Source organism: Microtus oregoni, unplaced genomic scaffold (genome assembly GCF_018167655.1).
Source record: "Microtus oregoni isolate MIOR12 unplaced genomic scaffold, Mior012 000003F_ref0000135, whole genome shotgun sequence".
Taxonomy (NCBI): domain Eukaryota; kingdom Metazoa; phylum Chordata; class Mammalia; order Rodentia; family Cricetidae; genus Microtus; species Microtus oregoni.
Genome location: NW_024543062.1, coordinates 2,494,826 through 2,514,616, shown reverse-complemented (window position 1 = coordinate 2,514,616; position 19,791 = coordinate 2,494,826). Strand labels below are relative to the sequence as shown.

The window sequence follows — 19,791 nt, the reverse complement described above, 5'->3', positions numbered from 1 at the left end:
CCCACAGAACTGTTGAAGATGAAAGCAGGTCCAAGAAGCTAAACAAGACTAAGATGCTGGCGGGGAGAGGATGCTGGTGTGTAAGGCAGAAACACAGGCACAGGAGCAAACTCAATGGACAATGGCAAGCCTACAGTTCACTGCCGACTTAGGTGTAGAGACCCCACAGCAAATAAAACCACAATAGGAAGTAGAAATAGACAAGATCTCCCGAGTAAATTGGGAGCATGGGGACCTTGGGAGAGTGTTGAAGAGGAGGGGGAGGCAGGGAGGGGAGCAGAGAAAATGTAGAGCTCAATAAAATCAATAAAAAATAAATAAAAACACAACCCTCAGCCAGTCGGTGGTGACACATACCTTTAATCCCAGCATTCGGGAGGCAGGAGGCAGGCGGATCTTTATGAGTTCAAAGCCAGCTTAACCTAACTGGTGAGCTCCAGACTAATGAGAGAACTTGAGTCAGAAAAGAAGGCGGACAACATGGCTTAGGGGCGTCCATGTGCACATATGCGTGCCCACATGCAGAGTGGCTTATAAATGTACGTGTGCACACATGCACATGGGTGTGTAAATATACACACAGGCTTCCTATCACTTCAGCTGTACCCTGGCTTCTTTGAGAACTCAAGAGGAAGGAAAGGCAACCTCTGTTGTATACTGTTTCACGGGACAGCGACCTGCACAGAGCTCTGGGATCGAGGTCCCAAAACAAACACAGGCAATTGCAATCCTGTTGCCACGGAGTCTCCCTCCCCTAACTGCACCACTGAGTCCCTTTCTCCAACCACACCAGAAAAGCAACATCCTTCACTTTCTTCAGGACACAGGGGAAGGGCCATTCTTGCCACAATGCAGTCACGGTGGAGATAAAGGGATAGCCCAACTATCTGATCATACTTACTTGGTGATGTGGAAGGAGGTTTCTGGCAACCTTTTCTTTTTGTTTTCTGCAAGAAAGGAGAAGCAATGTGAAGCATGCTGGGCTTCCTAAGAGACCTCAAGGGCACTGCTGGAAAATCAGACACAGTGGGGAATGAGCAAGATGGGCCCTGAAAGAGACCCTGGCTAGGGCAAACCTCTTGGAGGTTTGAGCCACTTCACAGTGAGCCTCACACATGGGAGGTCCATGGCTAGGGCTGGGAGCCAAAAAGGTCACTCTCTCTGACAGGGTTACACAGAGATACCCTGTCTTGAAAACCAGAAAAAGGTTTTCTGAGAGTCACTCCAGACAAGACAAGCTGAAAAGAAGACTCTCAGCCTCTAAGACCTGGGAGAATTCTAGATCAGAATCACTTGGAAAAGACAGTCTCTAAACTGCTGAACTTCCTGCCAGCTATTCAGTGTGCTCCAGGTTCCCAGCTCAGGGAACTGTCACCCATGCTCATCTGGACCTTGGTAATGCAGCTGTTTTTGAGTAATTTTTTGTTCCTACCAAGTAACCTCTCACCAATATTCCTCTAACTAGCCCCTTCACCAAGCTGGGCTTTGCTGGTATCTGTACTTTGGTCTGTCACGGGACCCCTATCTGGGTAGACAGATGTGTGCTGAATCTCCCCAGGAAAGATTTTGTCACACCACAACACAGAGGTCCCTCCTTGGTGACAGTGGGCTTGTGAGGCTTCTAAATGGAGCTTAGGCTTCTTGTGGTGGGTCCCTTCAAAGCTCATATATAGCTGGAATCCAGTCTATACTCAGGGTCACTTCACTGTCTTATCCCTAAGTGAGCACTTAGCATGCTTCCTTTGCTACTCAGAACAATTTACAAAAAGAACCCAAGAGGCTAGCTAATCCCCAGGGGACAGTGGGAGAGAAGTTCCACTGTGAGTGCCTGCCTGGAATCCCCCAGCGATGGCTGGGGTGTGGCTCAGTGATAGAGCCCCTGCCTAGAATCCCCCAGTGAGGGGCTGGGTGTGGCTCAGTGGTAGAGCACCTGCCTAGAATCCCCCAGTGAGGGGCTGGGGTGTGGCTCAGTGGTAGAGTGTGTGCCTAGAATTCCCCAGTTATGGGATAGGGCATGATTCTTCAGTGTATCCTAGTCTGACCACCTCTGAAGTTTTCTTGACTAGTTCCTAGCTCTCTGGGGGTTCCTTTGTGAGCTGCCATGTGGATACTGGGAACTGCATCCATGCACTCTGCAAGAGCAACAAGTGCTTTTAAACTGAGCCATCTCTCGAGCCCTTCACAATTTCTAAAACTAGCATTAAAATGATAACCTCAGTTTTTATTATTTTGTTGTTGCTGTTGCTATTGGTTGAGACAGGGTCTTAAGTAGCCCAGGCTAAATGACATGAAACTCATCTTCCTGCCTCTACCACCTCCCAAATGCTAGGATTACAAGCATGCATCACCATACCCAGTTTACAGTGTTAGATATGGAACCCAGAGCTTCCTGCCTGCTAGGTACACACTCTGCCACTGAGATACATTCCTTACCCTTGAAATTGATTTCCAATAAATAAAAAATTTAAAAATGATCATCCCAGTTATTTAAATTCAACTAACAGACTGCAACTTCTACACCAGAGGCAGCTTGGGCACCAGTGCTCTGGGTCCACCAGCATTGGGGGAGACTACACACATCCAAGGGACACTGACACGGGGACAGTCATCCCTACTTGTACTCACCGTCTCAAACTCAGAATCAAAGGTAATTGCAGACAGGCTGTCATCTCCCTGGAAGAGATGCACACAGGATCACTGGAAGGCACTGCTTGAGTTCCCCAATCCCATTTGCAAACTGCCTGTCCCAGCTCCAGCAACAGGACCCAGCACGTGTCACGCCACAGCATGTGACATCTTGATCCTTCAGTGGCCAGTGTATCCCGATAGTCAGAAAGGAGGGGTGGGAGCAGGGGATGCCGCGTTGGAAAAGTACATGTTGATCAAGCATGAGGACCTGAATTCGATCCAGTGCTGGGGTAGAAACAGGCGGATCATCGGAGCTCAATGGCCAACCCGCCCAGCCTACTGAGTGCATTTGAGGCCAGTGTGAGACCCTTCCTCAAAAAAAGGCGTGTGTGTGGAAAACGTCTTTGAGGAATGTCCTGTGACATTCCTTGGGCCTCCATTCATGAACACACACAGGAAGAGGAAGGCTGTGGGGTGGTTAGCGATTCTGCCTGGCCAACTGAGTCTATGTCCAGAGGTATGGTGGGTCCTCAGGACTACTGTGTGCCTTTGACAGTGTTCTCAACTCCAGAGAGGCATTCCGTTCTTCCCTGTGTCAACAGTCTGACTCTTAGTCACCTTCCACTCAAAGCAGGCCATGTCCTGGCAGAGCAGAGCAGTGATTACACGTCTCGATTTCATTTTTCTTGTTTAAAGGTATTCAAACTCTGTGTGTTCGTGCATGCATGTGTATGTAAGTGCCCGTGGATGCCAGAAGAAAGTGCCAAATCCCCTGGAGGTGGACTTACAGGCAATTGTGAGCTCTGACGTGGGTGCTGGGAACCAAACTCCAGTGCTCGGAAAGAGCAACAACTACTCTTACTCACTGAGCTATCTGTCCAGTCCCCACCCCCATATACTTTATTTTTATGTGTATGTGGCTATATCTATCTGGTGTGCTCATCTGTGTATGTGTGTTCCTGAGTGTGTGTTTGTGTGTAAATCTGAAACAGTCATTGTGTGTCCTTCACTCCCTTCCACTGTGACACAGGCTTTCTTGCTGAACTGAGAGCTCGTTAATTGTGGCTCGTCTAGTTAGCCGGCTTGCCCAGGGGAATCCCATCTCCAGTTCCTAAGCATCGGTGTTACAGGCAGCAGCTGTGCCCATGCGCCTTTGCGGTGGATTCTGGAGATCTGAACTCCGGTCCTACTGCAGGCAAGCATTTTATCCCTGGAGCCTTCTCTCTAGGTCTTGGTTACAGTCTGGAAAACACCTCCAGGTGGTACAAGTCACGATTTGGAAAACCGAGGCAGAAGGAAACCAAATTTGAGGCTAGCCTGGGCTACATACAAAGTCAGACCATTTTTAAAAAAATATGGAAAGTGTTAGCAATGAAGTTAATGGTAATAGTTACAGAACAATAGAAATATGATGTTTTAACCTATGGGGAAAAGATGTAAATAAAACAAACAACAAACATGAATTGGCTTTCTGTAGATGGCCAGGTTATGGGTAACGTCCCAAGACTGAAAGAGTAACGCATTATCTTTGTAAACACAAAGTTTGCGTTTGTGTGTGTGTGTGGGGGGGGGGGTTAAGACAAGGTTTCTCAGTGGCGGTGGAGCCATTCCTCGAACTTGCTCTGTAGACTAGGATGGCCTTGAACTCTCAGAGATCCACCTGCCTCTGCTTCCTGAGTGCTGAGATTCAAGGAGCGGGCCACCGCTGCCTGACCACAGGAAGGTTTTAACTTGTTCAAGGTCTGGAGAGTTCAGGGGTAGCTGGGGGTTGTGGCTCAGTGGCAGAGCACTTGCTTGGGGTAGGGGTCTGACACTCAGTAGAGTACTGGCCTAGAATCCCCCAGTGGCCGCGTGGGGGAGGTTCATCTGTAGAGCTCTGGCCTGGCCTGAGGGGTTCAGCCTCCAAGAGCACACACAAAGCAAACAGCAACCGACCTGCTAAACTAGGTAAGACTTGGGAAGTCTCCCCTGCAGGGACAAGTAGGAAATCCTAGCTGCTCTCTGCTGACTAGAAGCATAGTCCCTTAGTCTGTGTGAAATCTCCCCTCCCTCAGGCGTCCCTTGGACCCTTGATAAGTCATTCTCCTTGTGGCCAGGTTCCTGCCTACCTCCCTTCAGTCCCCTTCTCGATAAGATCCCAGAGGGCTTGCTTTGGGTCCTTTGGATACACACTTTCCCGCCTCATAGCCTTTGCATTTATTGCTCCCGCGGACCCTAAACTTTTGTCTTTGAGATCGAGGAATTGCCCTGTCTTATAGCCCCCACTGGAATGCACAAAGTTCACTTGGTACCGGCACGCACAGAGGGCCAGAGGGTCGATCCCGCACTGGGAGACCGAGGGTCGCACGCCTCTTCTAGAGATGCCTCTCTGACCCATACGGGGTTGGCTCTGGGGGTGGAGGCCTTCTCCTTTGCCTGGGATCGCTCTGAGGAGTCACTGGAGTGCAGCCTGCAGCAACACTTACGAGGTGAGCTCGTCACCAGCCAGTCGCGGCCTCTGACCCGCAGCGCGCGCGGGACGGCGCAGTCCCGGGGGCTTCGTGGAAGCAGTGGCTTCCGCGAGCGCGGGCCGGAGCTAGAGGCTGCTAGGGCACGGGCACGGTGGCGGCCGACGCCCGGGGCTAGCTCTTGTGCGGTAACAATCGGCTTGCGGGAGCTGGCTGCTGCCGTGCGCCTGTCCTCCCTCTGCCTCGGGCCTCCTTACCGTCTCCGAGGCTAGATCCGCGGTGCCCAGACTCATAGTGGCGGCGCTGCGCGGCCTCCTGGACGCTGCGAGCTTGGCCCTCAACATGGGAGGCCTGCCAGCAGCCCTGCTGCCATGGCAACCGTGCCGCGGCCACAGGGCCCCGGATGTGGACCTTCCCCTGGAGCCTGGCGAACCGTGCGCGCGCGCAGAGTGAGCGCGGGCATGGGGGCCGACCATGCACTCTCCCGAGGTTGCACTACGCTGGTGGGGTTTCGGTTTCTGGTGCTGCTTGAATTGAGCCCAGTGCCTCCTGCATGCAAGGCCGGCTCTCTACTTCGGAGCCACGCTCTCAGCTGCAACTTCAGGAGCCCGAGTTGGGTTTCTGCAGATAGTGGCTACAACTGTGTAGTCCAGCGGGCAGGGCTTCCAAGGGTCGCCATGTTGAGTGGACACAGGGGACAGAGTGTAAGGCACCATCGTTAGTGATAGGCGCCTACTTAAATGTTTATTTTTCCTCTAAATAATCTGAGATGTTGGGGGCCAAAGTGACTCCCTAATTGTTAAACCTGGGGCCTTTCGCCTTGAGGAAAGGACAGTTCACACCAGGACTATCCATAGGCCTGCACCAACCGCTTTATACACTCTGCTAACAAGCACTTCACTGGTGGCCCAGCAGGCCAGTGCTAGTGCAAACACAGTACCTCATTTGCCTTGGGGTCATCCTGCCTCTGCCTCCTCAGTGTTGGGATTACAAGTGTCTATCACCATACCTTGCTTTTTTCTTTCTTCTACCTCACTCTGTCGGTTGGCGACTAACAGACTTGAGTCCTTTATGCTTGCAAAGCAAGCACTTGACTAGCCCATTTCCCAGCCCGCATTGTTTCTGAGTAAAGAGCTCTCCCCAGCTGGGTGATATTGCAACATTAAAACTCAAGACAAGGCTTTTCTTTGAGTGCTTTCTTTACTTACTTGAAAAAGATTTTTTTCTTTTGATTTTCCAGACAGGATTTCTCTGTAGTTTTTGGTGCTTGTCCTGGAATTAGCGCTTGTAGACCAGGCTGGCCTCGAACTCACGGAGATTTGCCTGCCTCTGCCTCCCAAGTGCGCCACCACCGCTCGGTGGAAAAAGAATTTTTTCTTAAAGAAAAAAAATACTTTAAGACAGCGAGACTAGCCCTAAACTTACATAGGCACATCAATTCTGAGCTTAAAGGCAAAAGCTTCCACGCTCTGCCCTGAGAGGTATTTTTTTTTCTTTTCTCTCTTTTTTTTTTTTTTGGTTTTTCGAGACAGGGTTTCTCTGTAGCTTTGGAGCCTGTCCTGGAACTCCCTTTGTAGACCAGGCTGGCCTCGAACTCACAAAGATCCGCCTGCCTCTGCCTCCCGAGTGCTGGGATTAAAGGCGTGCGCCACCACCGCCCAGCCCTGAGAGATATTTTTATGTGTTTGTGTGGGTGACCTCAGGGCTGGGGATACTCTTAACCACTGAACCACCTATCTAGCCCCCGCTTGCCTACTTTTTATCTTTATCACTAGCAGAGTGGGCTGAGGCCGTGAAGAGCCACACAACTGCAGGCTTTGGTAACTGGAGGGGTCCTGACACTCTAGTTCCCGGAGTTTAGCGGTAGCCACTGTAGGAGCAGAGAGTTTCAGCACCGGAGGCCCCATCACAGGTCCTGCCGACATTCACTGTAGCCAGGAACAACAAAAGCTAGCAAAAGGCAGGGGCCGCAAATGTCCACACGAGGCCGGAGGCCAGCGAGGCCCCGCCTTCCAGTGAATAGCCACGCCCACACAGGGGCCGCCTTGACGATGCCCCGCCCACTTTCTGAGTGGGCGTGCAACACTTAGCGTCGGAGTTGGATGGTGTGGTGCTTCCGAGTGAGTGAAAATCCCAAGCTGTACCCAACTGAGTGCATTTACAGGGTTTTGAGTCTTAAAAGTGATCGGAGCGGCGTTCATGATCATCACTGATCTCCAAGGGCACCGTCCTCACTTTTTCTCGCCCCGTGACTGTCACGTGGTACAGGCAGGGCCTGTAGAGTCGTAGACTCAAGCGGAGGAGGGCGGAACCCGCAGCACTAAGGGGCGGAGCCTGTAGCCACGTGAAAGGGATTGCGTCAGGGGCGGGGCCTCGGCTGCGTGCTGCGAACTCGGGCGGGATGGAGCCAACTCCCGCCCGGGGGCAGGACCTGTGATGGCGTCTGGCGGGGCCTGCGGCTGCGTGGAACTGACTCTGGGGCGGGGCAGAACCTGGGGAGGGCGGGGCCTGGGCCGGCGTGGAGCGGAATTTGCGGAGGCGCGGGCGGGGCCTGTAGCAGACACCGGAACCTCTGCGGGTGAGTCGTGAGCAGATCAGGGATTCAGATCCCGGTAACGCGGAGTGGGAGCTCCGGGCAGGCACTTGGGGCCTGGTCGTGCATTCTGCACTCTCGGGCCTAGGCCCATAACAGAGAGACGCGGAGGCGGGATTCGAACCCTAGCTAATTCGAAATCGCGGAGTGCGCACCTCTTACCCGGAATTGGGAGGTACGGACGACGAATGTTGGAGTTGAGACGGACCGTGCCGGGCCGACATCGTCCTCCAAGATGCATATTTCTGTCCTGAATGGACACCTTCCGATTCAGGCCGCAGGGTGGTCACTTGCAGCCTCTACCGACCTGGGCTGTGATACGCACATTCCTCTGCATTCCTGGGTCTCATGCAGGTTTCTCTTGACCGTTGAGAGCAGATTCGAGGGTCAGGTGCCTGGATGGACAGTCCCCTGCATATTTGGCTGATCCCCTGACTCTCTTCTCCCCGCAGCTAGGTCAGTAGGCAAGTTGCACCTCCACCTCAACGCACCACACCCCTAAGTCGACTCGACCCCAAAGGCCTCGTGGCTCTGATTAACATTTCCTCACCCACCAGGTTCCCCTGATTGAGTTTAGTGTCTGTGTGAGCTCAAGAGTTCTGGCCCTGATGAAGTTTTTTGGGCCCCTCCCCCATCATAGCAGACATCGGAGGTTGCTATGGCTGGTGTCTGAAGCCAGATATGATCATGACTGATCCATTGCTTCCTCTGTAGGAACCGCTGCCCTGATCATGGACCCAGAATGCTCCAGGCTCCTCCCGGCTCTCTGTGCTGTTCTGGCAGATCCCAGGCAGCTGGTGGCAGATGACACCTGCTTGGAGAAACTGCTGGATTGGTTTAAAACAGTGATGGAGACAGGTACAGGCGTGGCGTATAACTGTCCATTGGTTTGGTGTCTTTCCTTCACCTCCTTGAGGCTCTCTGGATGATGAGGGAGAGCCAAGATAGGGCCCAGGGGCAGTAGTCCCATCGGAGTCGATCCACATTTCAGACTTCCTGCTGTCCAGTTCACATTAGGTGTTTGCAGAGAGCACGCCTGCATTGTTTAGCTATCTTTGTTGCATTTTGGGCCTCAGCTTCGAGGCCAGCCAGCGCTACATAGTGAGTTCAAGGCCAGTCTGAGTTACAATTTTGCTGTGTGGGTGGATCTTAATTTATAATCACTTGCATTGTTTGTGTTTCCGATTTTTTGTTATTATAAATAGTGCTGTACCTACCGGCTTTCCTTGTGCGTGAGTACCCTGGCAACTGGAACTTTTTCCTCTTATGGTTGATCCTTGTCTTCTGACAGGGTCCATGGTCCTTGTCTTACCGTTAATACCTACCTTTTTCTTCCTTGGTTTTCTTTTCCTTTTCTTTTGAGACATGGTCTAGTGTAGCCTAGGCTGTCCTCAAACTCACTGTGTAGCCTAGTATGACCTTGAACCTCTGGTCCTCGTAAGTGTGAATCATCACTCCCTGTTTTTATTGGATGCTGAGGATGGAACCAAGACTTTGTGCATGGCAGAGAAGCACTTTACCAACTGAGCCACATCCCCAGCCTTTATCTTTTCTTTTGTATTTCGTTTTGCCTGTTTTCTAAGTTCCAGGATTTAAAAAGGCAATAGTCCTGTAAAAGTGACATGTTAGTTGAAGCTTACTACAAGTTTAGCTGCATGGTACTTTTGTAATTTAGGGTTTTTCTTTGTTTGTTTTGTTTTTGAGTTGGGGTTTTTCTGAGTAACAGCCCTGGCTGTCCTGGAACTAGCTCTGTAGACCAGGCTGGCCTTGAACTCAACAGAGATCCCCAGGTCTCTGCCTCTCAAGTGTTGGGATAAAAGGTGTGCACCACTACGTCTGACATGTGATATGTGTGTGTGTTTGCCTATGTATGTGTACATGTTTGCTTACCAGTGTGGAGACCAGAGGTTGACATTGTCTTTTCAGTCATGTCCCACCTTATATACTGAGGCAGCGTCTCTCTTTTCCCTCTCACTTGAACCAAGAACTTCTCAGTTTGGCTGTTCTAGCAGGACAGCTGAGGGTCCCCTGTCTGTGTCTGGAGTGCTGCCTGCCCAGCATTTATATTGGTTCTGAGAATCTGAACTCTGGTCCCGCACTGAAAGCTTTACCTACTGAACCATTCCCCAGCCCTAGAAGCCTAGTTTTCAGCCAAGTTTCTATAAGTAATTTTACAGGAGTGTGTGTGTGTGTCTTCTTCGTGCACACACAGGCATCTACAGACAAAGGTCAGAGCGGGATATTAGGCATCTCCCCTCACTTTCTACCTATTGCCTTGAGACAAGCTCTGTTGCTGAACCTGAAGTTACAGGAAACTGGGCTAGCTGGCTAGGAAGTCCTTGGGATCTGTCTGTCTCCACCTCTCCCCCAACTCTAGAATTAGAGGCATGCAGAGACATGCCTGGCATTTTTGTGAGTGCTGGGAATTCGAACTCAGATCCTCCTGCTTGCTGTGCCTGTCTTATCCATGGAAGCATCTCCCCAGCCCCTTTCACAACTTTGGTTTCTTTGGAGGCAGGGTTCAGCTGTATAGTCCAGGCTGGCTTGGACTCACCATCTAGAGCAAGCTGGCTTTGAACTCAGGGGTCTGCCCACCTCTGCCTCCCAAGTGCCACGTTTAAAGGTGTATGCCACCACATCTGACCTGTAAGTGTTTTTAAACAGCTTCATCAAGATGTGATTTACCTGCCAGAGTTCACGTATTTAAAGTTTACCCAGTTCAGCTGGGTGTGGTGACTCACACCTGTAATCACAGCATTAGGGAAGCTGAGGCAGGAGTGTTACCTCGGTTACTTAGTGAGTTCAGGGTCAGCCTGTCTTGAAAATGTATATAAAAAAATTAAAATAAATGAATGGAAATGAGGTGTACCAGTTAGTGGGTTTCAGTCAACTTAGGGGGTGTCTGGACTCATTTTGTAAATTTTTTGTCCCCCCCATAGATAGGTATCCTTTGGTAGGCAGGTCCTCCTCCTACCTCTCTCCCAGTTCCCCTCAGTTTTTAAAATGTCCCACATGATGGCGCTGTGCCTGTTGGTGCAGGCCTGTTATCCCCTCTACTGGGGGCTGAGACCCGAGGATTGTGAGTTTATAGTCTAGGCTGCACAGTGAGTTCAAGGCAAGAAGCTGTTAAAAACAAGAGTAACAGGGTTGGTAGCCAGGTGTGGCGGACACTTGGGAGCCAAAGGCAGGATCAGACGTTCACGGTGGTAAACTTCAGCTGCATGGTAAATTCAAGGCTAACCTGGGCTAGGAGACCTTGTTTAAAATCAAATAAACAAAGAAAACAAACAAAAAAAAACCCCAAACAATGACAACAACAGCTCAGGAAAAGTGCTTGCCTACCATTCCTGAGGCCCTCGGGCCCGTCCTAGCTTTGGCCCTCTGTCTCCCACCAAAAGGAAAAGCCAGGCATGGTGCTACATACCTATAATCCTAGCATTTGGAAGACGGAGCCTAGAGGAGCAGGAGTTCAAGGCCAGCCTCAGTTGTATAACAAATTCAAGACTACCTTGGGTTACGGGATTACAGGAGACCCTGCCTCAAAAAAAAAAAAAAAGTTTTACATGTTGGAATGAACACTTTTCCTACTTGTTCATGAGATTGGCTTCTGCTGTTCATATCTGCTGTTTGGCAATCTGTCCATGTAATGGTTTCTCAGAGGTGTGTAAAAGTCTTCTGAGATTGTAAATTCCGCTTTTTTTTAAATGCAATGTTGTCTTTAATAGCTTGTTATTTTATTTCTTCTCTCTCTCCGAGCCCATTCCCTTTTCCCCTCTTTCCCTCCCTCCCCTACTGGGGGATTCTAGGCAGGTGCTCTACCACTGAGCCACACCCCAGCCCCTCACTGGGGGATTCTAGGCAGGTGCTCTACCACTGAGTCACACTCCAGCCCCTCACTGGGGGATTCTAGGCAGGTGCTCTACCACTGAGCCACACCCCAGCCCCTCACTGGGGGATTCTAGGCAGGGGCTCTACCACTGAGTCACACCTCAGCCCCTCACTGGAGGAGTCTAGACAGGTGCTGTATGTAGAGTTACAGCCCCAGCTCTTTACTTGTCTATGGTTCTTGTCTGTGTCTTTTATCTACTGCCCAGTCATTGACTCTCTGGGGTCTTTGCCTTAATGAATTTAGGTTAGGAGCTATCTGTTGCAACCTTCCCCCAGGACTACTCAATCTTGAAGGATAGGGATGTGTGAGCCATTTCTAGAGAGGTTCTCTGGTCACTGCTCTCTTGGGATATCCTGTCTCCACAGAGTCCAGCCTCCAACTGCTGCAGGACCACCCCTGCCTAATGGAGCTACTGTCCCATGTGCTGAAGCCACAGGATGTGAGCCCCAGGGTCCTCTCCTTTGCTCTACGCCTTGTCGGGATCTTTGCAGCCCAGGAAGACTGTTTCCAGTACCTCCAGGTGAGTCTTTGTCTCCTGTGTGCTTGTCCCTTAGGGCAGTCATCTTCTCCCTCTGGATTAGTGCCATCTCAGTACCTGGGTCTCAGTGGCTGGGCCACTGCGTCAGGATTTCAACCCCAGTGTCCCCCACATTGGTCCTCCTTGGAAATCCTCACCAGGGATGATGCCGACTGGCTATCTGTTCTCACCAGCTGTGTGGTCCTTGCCATGTTCTCTTTCTGATGGGGCCTGTGAGGGTCGGAGGACACCGCAGGTGCTTTCTCTGCAGCATGTCATGGATTGCATGGGGAAGAGAGCACAGTGGTCCACATGCAGTGACTCCACCTGCCCAGGGAAATCCAGCTCCGTGGGATCTGGTGCCCTCTGCTGGCTTCCACGGCACCTACATTCATGTACATACCTACACTCAGACATAGACACATAATTTAAAAAGTTGAAAAATAGTAGAAATTTTACAAAGAAAGAAGAAGGAAAAGAAATGTTTGTTCTTCCTCTGACCTCTTTCCTTTCTCTTGAGGGCAGAGCAGATGGTGCCGGGGCCTGAGAACAGCTGTATGGCACCAGTTGGTGCCTCACCAATCCTGTTGGTTTTCATTTCGTTATTTGAGGGTTTTTCCCCCAAGACTTTATTTACTTATTAACCTTTTATTTTGTTTTTGCTTTTTGAGACAGTGTCTTTGTAGCCGTGGCTGTCCTAGAGCTTGCTATGCAGCCCAGGCGGAGGCCGGCCTCTAATTCCAAAAGATCCTCCTGTCTCTGCCTCCTAAATGCTGGGATTAAGGGTGTGTGCTGCCACACCTGGTGTTTATTTTTATTTTATGTCTGTGGGTGTTCTACATACAGAATGTATGTGGACCACATGTATTCAGTTCCTGTGGAGGTCAAAGGAGGGCATCAGATCCCCTGGCACTGGGATTTATATAGTTGTGAGCCACCATGTGGGTGCTGGGAGCCCAGCCTGGATTCTCTACCAGAGCAGCCAGTGTTCTTAAATCCCAAGCCACCTCTCCAGCCCCTTGTTTTCATTTTTGAGATAAGGCCTTTCCATGTGCCCCTGGCTGAGCTAGAATTCAGAGACCCACTTGCTTCTGCCTCTCAGTTCTGGGGTATAAGGTGTGCACCACCGAGCTGAGCCTGGCTCTCCCAATCCTGACACACAGAAAAGCCTCTTCCTCTGCCTCCCTGATGCTTTCTTTGCTTCTTAGCAGGGGGAGTTGTTGCTGGGGCTCTTTGGGGAGACGGGTGCCCTCAGCTGGGCAGCCTGGAGCGTGCCCAGTGTGCGCAGTGGCTGGATCCAGGGCTTGTGCTCCCTGGTACGCCACCCCAGCGCCCTGCACTTCCTGGCTGACAGTGGTGAGTGTCTCCCATGCCCTACCGCAGTTCATCCATCCCACTCTTGCCTTGAAAGCCTGTGCTGTGGGGTCTCTCCGGAACACCTGAGCATCTCTGAGTCTAGTGTTCTCAGCTGGGGAAGGGTGGTGGTCTAGAGTTGTCAGGATAAGCACAAGTGGTTATAGGGATATTGCCATCTTTGACTTCTAGGATCTGGGTGGACCCTATGCCAGTGTCTTGTCAAGTGGTCATGAGCTTGTCCTCGAAACAAATTAGAACTCGTTAAAAGCTGCATTGGCTCTAAAGCCAGCGTGCTAGATGCACATGTTGGGATTGCTTGTGAGCAGAGGGGTGTCTGGGTGCTTTTCCTGAGGCATGGAAGGGTGTGATAGACAGGTGCCCTCTGCGTGCCTCCTCATTCAGGCTGACCTTCTGCTGCCCACTCCAGGTGCTGTGGACACGATCTTCTCCTTGCAGGGAGACCCCAGCCTGTTTGTGGCCTCTGCAGCCAGCCAGCTCCTAGTACACATCCTGGCTCTGGCCATGCAAGGTGGGGCTTCAGGGTCCCCCACCCGAGAGGCTGCTGCCTGGCCCGTCTGTGCTCAGAAGATTGTGAACCATGTGGAAGAGTCCTTGCATTCCAAAGCCACCCCACAGGTCACACAGGCCCTGAATGTACTGACCACCACTTTTGGGCGCTGCCATAGCCCCTGGACAAGGGTCCTCTGGGAGCGGCTGAGTCCTCCTGTTGCCTGCCTGTTTGAGAGAGACCCCATTCCAGCTGTCCACTCACTCATGGACCTTCTCCTCAGCGTGGCCAGGTCAGGTGGCTGCAGGGGCTGAGGGTGAGTGGTGATGCCTGTGATGGCTCAGAACAGCTGATGCTTCAAGGGAAGAGTCTAGCACTGTCCCCTCAGGGGATGGCCTCTTCAGGACTGGGCACGTCTGTAGCTGTCCAGTTAGGCACTGATGGAGGAGTAATTTTTCTTTCTGCAGGTCTCCTGTGTTGAATTTTTCAGCCTGTGGTTTGTGGGAGATGCTGGCCCAGACTCTGAACCGCCTGAGCCCCACACAAGCTGGGCCTCTAGCTCTGGGGACCCTGAAACTCCAGCATTGGTATGATTGGGGTTGCTGAGAGTGTTGCCCTGATGGTTGGGGAACTTTGGAAACTGGAAGTCAGATATGAGAATAGGTTAGGTGGGAGAATTGCTAGGTGGGATTGGCAGTTATTAAAGCAGTGATTGCCTCTTTTTGTCCCTCCCTCCTCTCTCTTCTTCCCCTTTCTCTTTCCTTTTCTCAGTACTTGGTATGGAACTCAGTAACTTCATATATGCTAGTCCATACTCTCCCACTGAGCCACACCCCAGCCCCTCACTGGGGGATTCTAGGCAGGTGCTCTACCATTGAGCCCATCCCAGCTCCTCACTGGGGGATTCTAGGCAGGTGCTCTACCACTGAGCCACGCCCCATCCCCTCACTGGGGGATTCTAGGCAGGGGCTCTACCACCGAATCACACCCCCAGCCCCATTTTCTTATTTTGAGACAGTTTTTACTGAATTTCCCAAACGCTTTGAACTTTACATCTCCACCTCAGTCCCCTAAACAGCTTGAATTACAGGCATGTTCCACCATACTGAGCAAGACAAAGAACTGTTTCAAACAACAGTTTTGTGATATCCCCAGACCTAAAGCTAACTCTGTAGCTGTCCTCTGACCTCTGCTGTGGATGAGCCAGGCTCCTGGAACCCCATAGTGTATACTCCAGGTGGTGTGCAAAGGTGTGGGTTTCTGAGTGTGGGATGCAAGGAGGATGGGTGCTAAGTGCCTTAGCAGGCTCAGTTCACCAGGGTGGTCTATCACAAAAACAAAGATACTCGGGTCATTGAACACTACATGAACACACTTGGACACGACTCTGTGAGCCTGGAAATTGCCTGTCACTCTGATCAGGGAGTGTGATTGGGTCTTCTGGGGACCCTGAGACCCAGGATCTGCTCCTAAGGATATCAGGGCCAAGCCTGCAAGCCTTGGTTAGGCTTCTCCCCCTATCCTGGTCCTTAAGCAGTAGCTTGCAGAGGAATTGTGTTAGGGAGCCTGCACCTTTGCTTATACTGAACCATTCTAAATTTGCTGAGGGTGTTCAGATTGCAGCCAGAGTATAACCCTCACAGAGTGCTGTGTCCCCAGTCCCCAGGAACTGAGAACCCGGGCCTTCAGTGTCCTCCTCCAGCCCCTGGCCTGTATCCTGAAAGCCACCACTCAGGCGCCTGGACCTCCAGGTATGCAGGGAGGGTGGAACCTCCATCTTTAGGCAAAGAAGAATGAGCTGCTGTGGTCCCACCCAGCCCCTCAACTAAGTACAGCATCCTTGGCGAGCCCTGGCCCTGAACTTGAGACTTGGCCCCTGCTGTGGATGGTGGCCACTACAGGGATGCTGTTGGTTTTGGCCTCAGGCTTGCTGGACGGGGCTGCAGATAGCTTGCTGACTGTGGATACACTCTTGTCATCTAAGTCGACCTGTGTGGGACTTCTCTGCCAGACTCTGGCTCACCTGGAGGAACTACAGATGCTGGTAGGTGCAGCCCTGGCCTATGTCCATCGGGTCCTATGACCCCAGGCCTCTACTCACCCATCCTCCTTTCTGCAGCCCCAGTGCCCCTCCCCCTGGCCCCAGGTGCCCCTGCTGGGTGCTGCGGTGACCATATTGCGTCTCTGTGATGGCTCGGCGGACCCCAGCTCCAGTGTGGGAGGTCGTCTCTGTGGGACCCTGGGTGGCTGTGTTCGTGTTCAGCGAGCAGCCCTCGACTTCTTGGGGACACTGTCTCAAGGAATGGGTGAGTGGTGTTTTCTCTGGCACTGAGTTCCATTTTCTCTTCCCTTTCTTCTGTAACCCTACCAGGTTCTCCTATAACCCTGTATTCTTACCCCTGTTTCCTTAAGGCCTGGAGTCCATGCTCCCTGCTGGGTGGTGGGCTCTGGGTAGAAGCTGGGTTGATGCTTCCGTTCACGTCTGTTTCAGGCCCCCTTGAGTTGGTGCTGGAGGTGTTTGCGGTTCTCCTGAAGACCCTCGAGAGCCCAGAGTCCAGCCCAATGGTATAGTAAATGGGTTTTGGGAGGCCTGCTCACCTGGGGACCTTCTTGCTTAAGAATGCTTCCAATAGGGGCCACACAGCCCTACCCATGTGGGTAGCCTGCCATTCCTACTCTCAAGCCTGTCCTGCCCATTCTAGGTCCTGAAAAAGGCCTTCCAGGCTACCCTCAGGTGGCTCCAGAATTCACACAAGACCCCCAGCTGCTCTGACCTCAGCGCTGATGCCCTGCTGTTCCTTGGAGGTAACCCTGGTTCCTTGCAGAACTGTATCAAGCTGGAGAGCTGGGGTGGAGACAGTTGGGGGTTCGGCAAGGTAGCCCTGAGTGAAGGCAGAGTGTGACCCTAGAGGCCACTGACCACCCCTTCCTGGTACAGAGCTATTCCCCATACTACAGAAGCGTCTGTGCAGCCCGTGTTGGGAGGTGAGGGACTCCGCCCTGGAGTTCCTGACGCATCTGATCCGACACTGGGGAGGTAAGCGCCCTCTGGGCAGGAGCGTGTGTTATGCTTATGTGTCCTGCTGGCTCTGGGGCTCTTAGAATACCTGAGTGGCATTTGATCACAACTGTGTGGCATTTGATCCCCAGGGCAGGCTGACTTCAGAGAGGCACTGCGTTCCTCAGAAGTGCCTGCGTTTGCCCACCAGCTCCTCCAAGACCCCGAGAGTTATGTCCGAGCAAGTGCAGTAGGCGCTGCTGGGCAGCTCTCAACCCGGGGCCTACAGGCCGCTCCCACCAGCCCCGAGAACCCGCAGGCCCAGCAGGTAGGAGCCGTTCGTTGTTGGTCCAGTGAGTGGGTAAGCAGCTGTCAGATCTGTAGCAACTGCTCCTGAGAGTAGGGCTATCCAGAGGGACTGCCGAGGAGCTGGGGGCACAGGGCACAGTGCCTGTGCTCTTCCTGGCACCCTGTCTTAGACACTGACCCCATCTGAATGGGAGGCAAGGGCCAAGCTGAAGAGCGGTGCATACAGAGCACATTGTGTGAAGGGCAGAAACAGCACATGGCTCGGGGCCCCGGGGGCCGCAGACTTGTGTCTCCTGGCTCATTGCTATATTAATTGCTTTTCTTGTTGCTGTGTCAAAATGCCTTATGAAAGCAAGTTAAGGAAGGATATAGTGGGGCTTATAGTTTGAGGGTACAGTCCATCATTGTGCATGAGTCAGGGTCAGGATCCGGAGAGTCTGGGACCCCAGCACATCCTCTCTAGCTTTATCTAAGGACTCCCATCACAGTTACTTCTAGAGGTTTGTCTTGTAGGTGATTCTGGATCCTGCCACGGTGATAATATCATGTTGATTTTTCTGGAACTCTCCAACTTGCAGGGCCTACTTATGGACCTCATGCATATCCTGTCTACGGACTCAGAGGGCTTCCCTCGGAGGGCTGTCTTACGGGTCTTTACTGAGTGGCTGAGGGATGGCCATGCTGATGTGGTTCAAGACACAGAGTGGTTTGTGGGCACTGTGCTGCAGGCAGTGAGCCGGGATCTGGACTGGGAGGTCCGAGTGCAGGGTTTGGAGCTGGCACAGGTGTTCCTCATCCAGGCAATGGGGCAGCCCAGCCTCCGCTGTCCCTATACAGTGGGCCTGCCTGAGGCCACCTCTCCCAGCCCACACCCAGAATTCTTGCAAACTCTTTGCCGTCTGCCGCTCTTTGAGTTTGCTTTTTGTGCCTTGCTTGACTGTGACCGACCAGTGGCCCAAAAGGCCTGTGACTTGCTCCTCTTCTTGAGGGACAAGACATCTTCCTGCAGTGGCACCCAGGAGGCTGGGGATAACCCTAGTTCAGCCTCTGTGGAGGCTGTGCTGCAGAGGTGGCGGGAGGGTGAGCAGGGCCAGCCCCTGGGGGACCTGGATCCTGAGGCCATGCTAGCTATCCTGCGGTCCCTGGACCTGGAGGGCCTGCAGGACAAGCTGGCCAAGAGCAGCGACCATGTGGAAAAGAGCCCACAGTCCCTACTCCAGGACATGCTGGCCACGGTGGGTATCTTAGAGGAGAATGAAGCTGACTGCTACTAAGGCCGTGTCCCCATCCTTCATCCCTCGCCAGCAGACGGACTCCAGCCCAGGCCAGTTGCTCATGAACCCTCCAGGGAGTGGATCAAAGTTCCTATATTTTAAGCCGGGTATGATGACACAATTGTGGTTCCAGAGTTTTAAAGGCCAAGGGAGGAGAGGTAGAGTTCCTGCCCAGTGTGGATTAGATAGCAATCCTGTCTCAAAAACCAAAACAAAAACTCTACCTTTTGTGTGCGTGTGCATGCAGATCAGAGGTCAGTCCCTGGTGTCTTTCCTCAGGTGCTGTCCACCAGTGAGGACGGGTCTCTCACTGGGACTTGGTTCTCACTGATGAGACTTGCTGGTAAGGTCCAGGGATCCTGTTCTCTTCTCCTAGCACTGGGATTGTGATACTACATCCCCACACCTGGGTTTTTACATGGGTGCTGGCATCTGAACTCAGGTCCTCATGCTTGCACGGCAAGCACTTTATCCACTGAACCGTCTCCCCAGGCCCCACAGACTCCTACCTTCTGATGTATTATTAAAGAAGTGGCTTGTTTTCTCCTCAGAACAAGTAGCGTCCAAGTCTATAATCCTCCAAGTTAATTTTGTATATGGTTTAACACAGGTCCCACTGGTATTCTTTCATGCGTGGCCATTTCACGCTCTCTACTCCATCCAACGACCAAGGTTTAGGAGTCCCATCGTCTGTAATTTAATTACTTGCAGGGCGGTGTTAGTACACACCTTCTATCCCAGCACTTGTGAGGCAGAGATAGGTGGATCTCTGATTTCAAGGCTAGCCAAGACTACTCAGAGATAGCCTATCTCAAAAGACCAAAAAAAAAAAAAAAATTAAAATACTTTGAATGTCCAAAGTTGCAGCTGTGGGTTCTGTTTAAAAGGGAGAAAAAGCTCCATCTTGTTTTAACAGGGAAGAACCAGGGCACAGCTGCAGTGAAAGCAACACCAACATCCAGCAGTGTAAAAGCTCAGTGGCTGACATCTCAAGCTCACTCGTGACCTGGGCTTCAGAAGGCTTGGGCAGTTCCGCTTCCGGACTACCGTCCACAACACACACAGCTGGTCTTCTAGACCTCATACCTGTGGGCATCCCATGGTCCTGGCTTCTCAAATAAGCTGGGCCTCTACCACAGCTAAGGTTGCGCCTTCACCAGTGGTCTCTCCTGGGTTCTTTTCGTGATCACTTTAATCCTGTGGCTTTTGTGTGATGAAACCAGTACCACACGAGTTTACCAAATTCAGCTGCCAGCTTGAGACAGTCTTGAC

The 19,791-nt window shown here is 52.0% G+C and overlaps 2 protein-coding genes across 7 annotated transcripts in view; one reads left to right on the top strand and one right to left on the bottom strand.

Moving 5' to 3' along the window:
* The window catches only part of LOC121446571 (IQ domain-containing protein E-like), a 45,191-nt gene extending 39,706 nt beyond the window's left edge, over nucleotides 1-5,485 (bottom strand). For all 3 annotated transcript variants that reach the window (XM_041649260.1, XM_041649261.1, XM_041649262.1), the window contains exons 1-3: nucleotides 5,333-5,485; nucleotides 2,626-2,673; nucleotides 902-947 (exon numbers count right to left, since the gene is read on the bottom strand). In XM_041649260.1, the coding sequence (XP_041505194.1) occupies nucleotides 902-947; nucleotides 2,626-2,673; nucleotides 5,333-5,419 (181 nt within the window). In that variant the 5' untranslated portion in view covers nucleotides 5,420-5,485. The remainder of the gene's footprint in view (nucleotides 1-901; nucleotides 948-2,625; nucleotides 2,674-5,332) is intronic.
* A 2,119-nt stretch (nucleotides 5,486-7,604) lies between these two features.
* On the top strand, nucleotides 7,605-19,372 carry LOC121446591 (BRCA1-associated ATM activator 1). 4 transcript variants are annotated; one of them, XM_041649304.1, is made up of 14 exons: nucleotides 7,605-7,653; nucleotides 8,383-8,526; nucleotides 11,923-12,077; nucleotides 13,283-13,430; nucleotides 13,858-14,230; nucleotides 14,406-14,525; nucleotides 15,598-15,689; nucleotides 15,864-15,982; nucleotides 16,058-16,244; nucleotides 16,430-16,503; nucleotides 16,641-16,743; nucleotides 16,877-16,975; nucleotides 17,089-17,264; nucleotides 17,824-19,372. In XM_041649304.1, exons 2-14 carry the CDS (start codon nucleotides 8,400-8,402, stop codon nucleotides 18,517-18,519), a joined length of 2,469 nt encoding a protein of 822 aa, XP_041505238.1. In that variant the 5' UTR covers nucleotides 7,605-7,653; nucleotides 8,383-8,399; the 3' UTR covers nucleotides 18,520-19,372. The 4 variants fall into 4 exon arrangements, with proteins under 4 accessions (XP_041505238.1, XP_041505241.1, XP_041505240.1 ...); XM_041649306.1 differs by lacking the exon at nucleotides 7,605-7,653 and adding an exon at nucleotides 7,701-7,843; XM_041649305.1 differs by lacking the exon at nucleotides 7,605-7,653 and adding an exon at nucleotides 7,935-8,124.
* The last annotated feature ends 419 nt before the right edge of the window (nucleotides 19,373-19,791 follow it).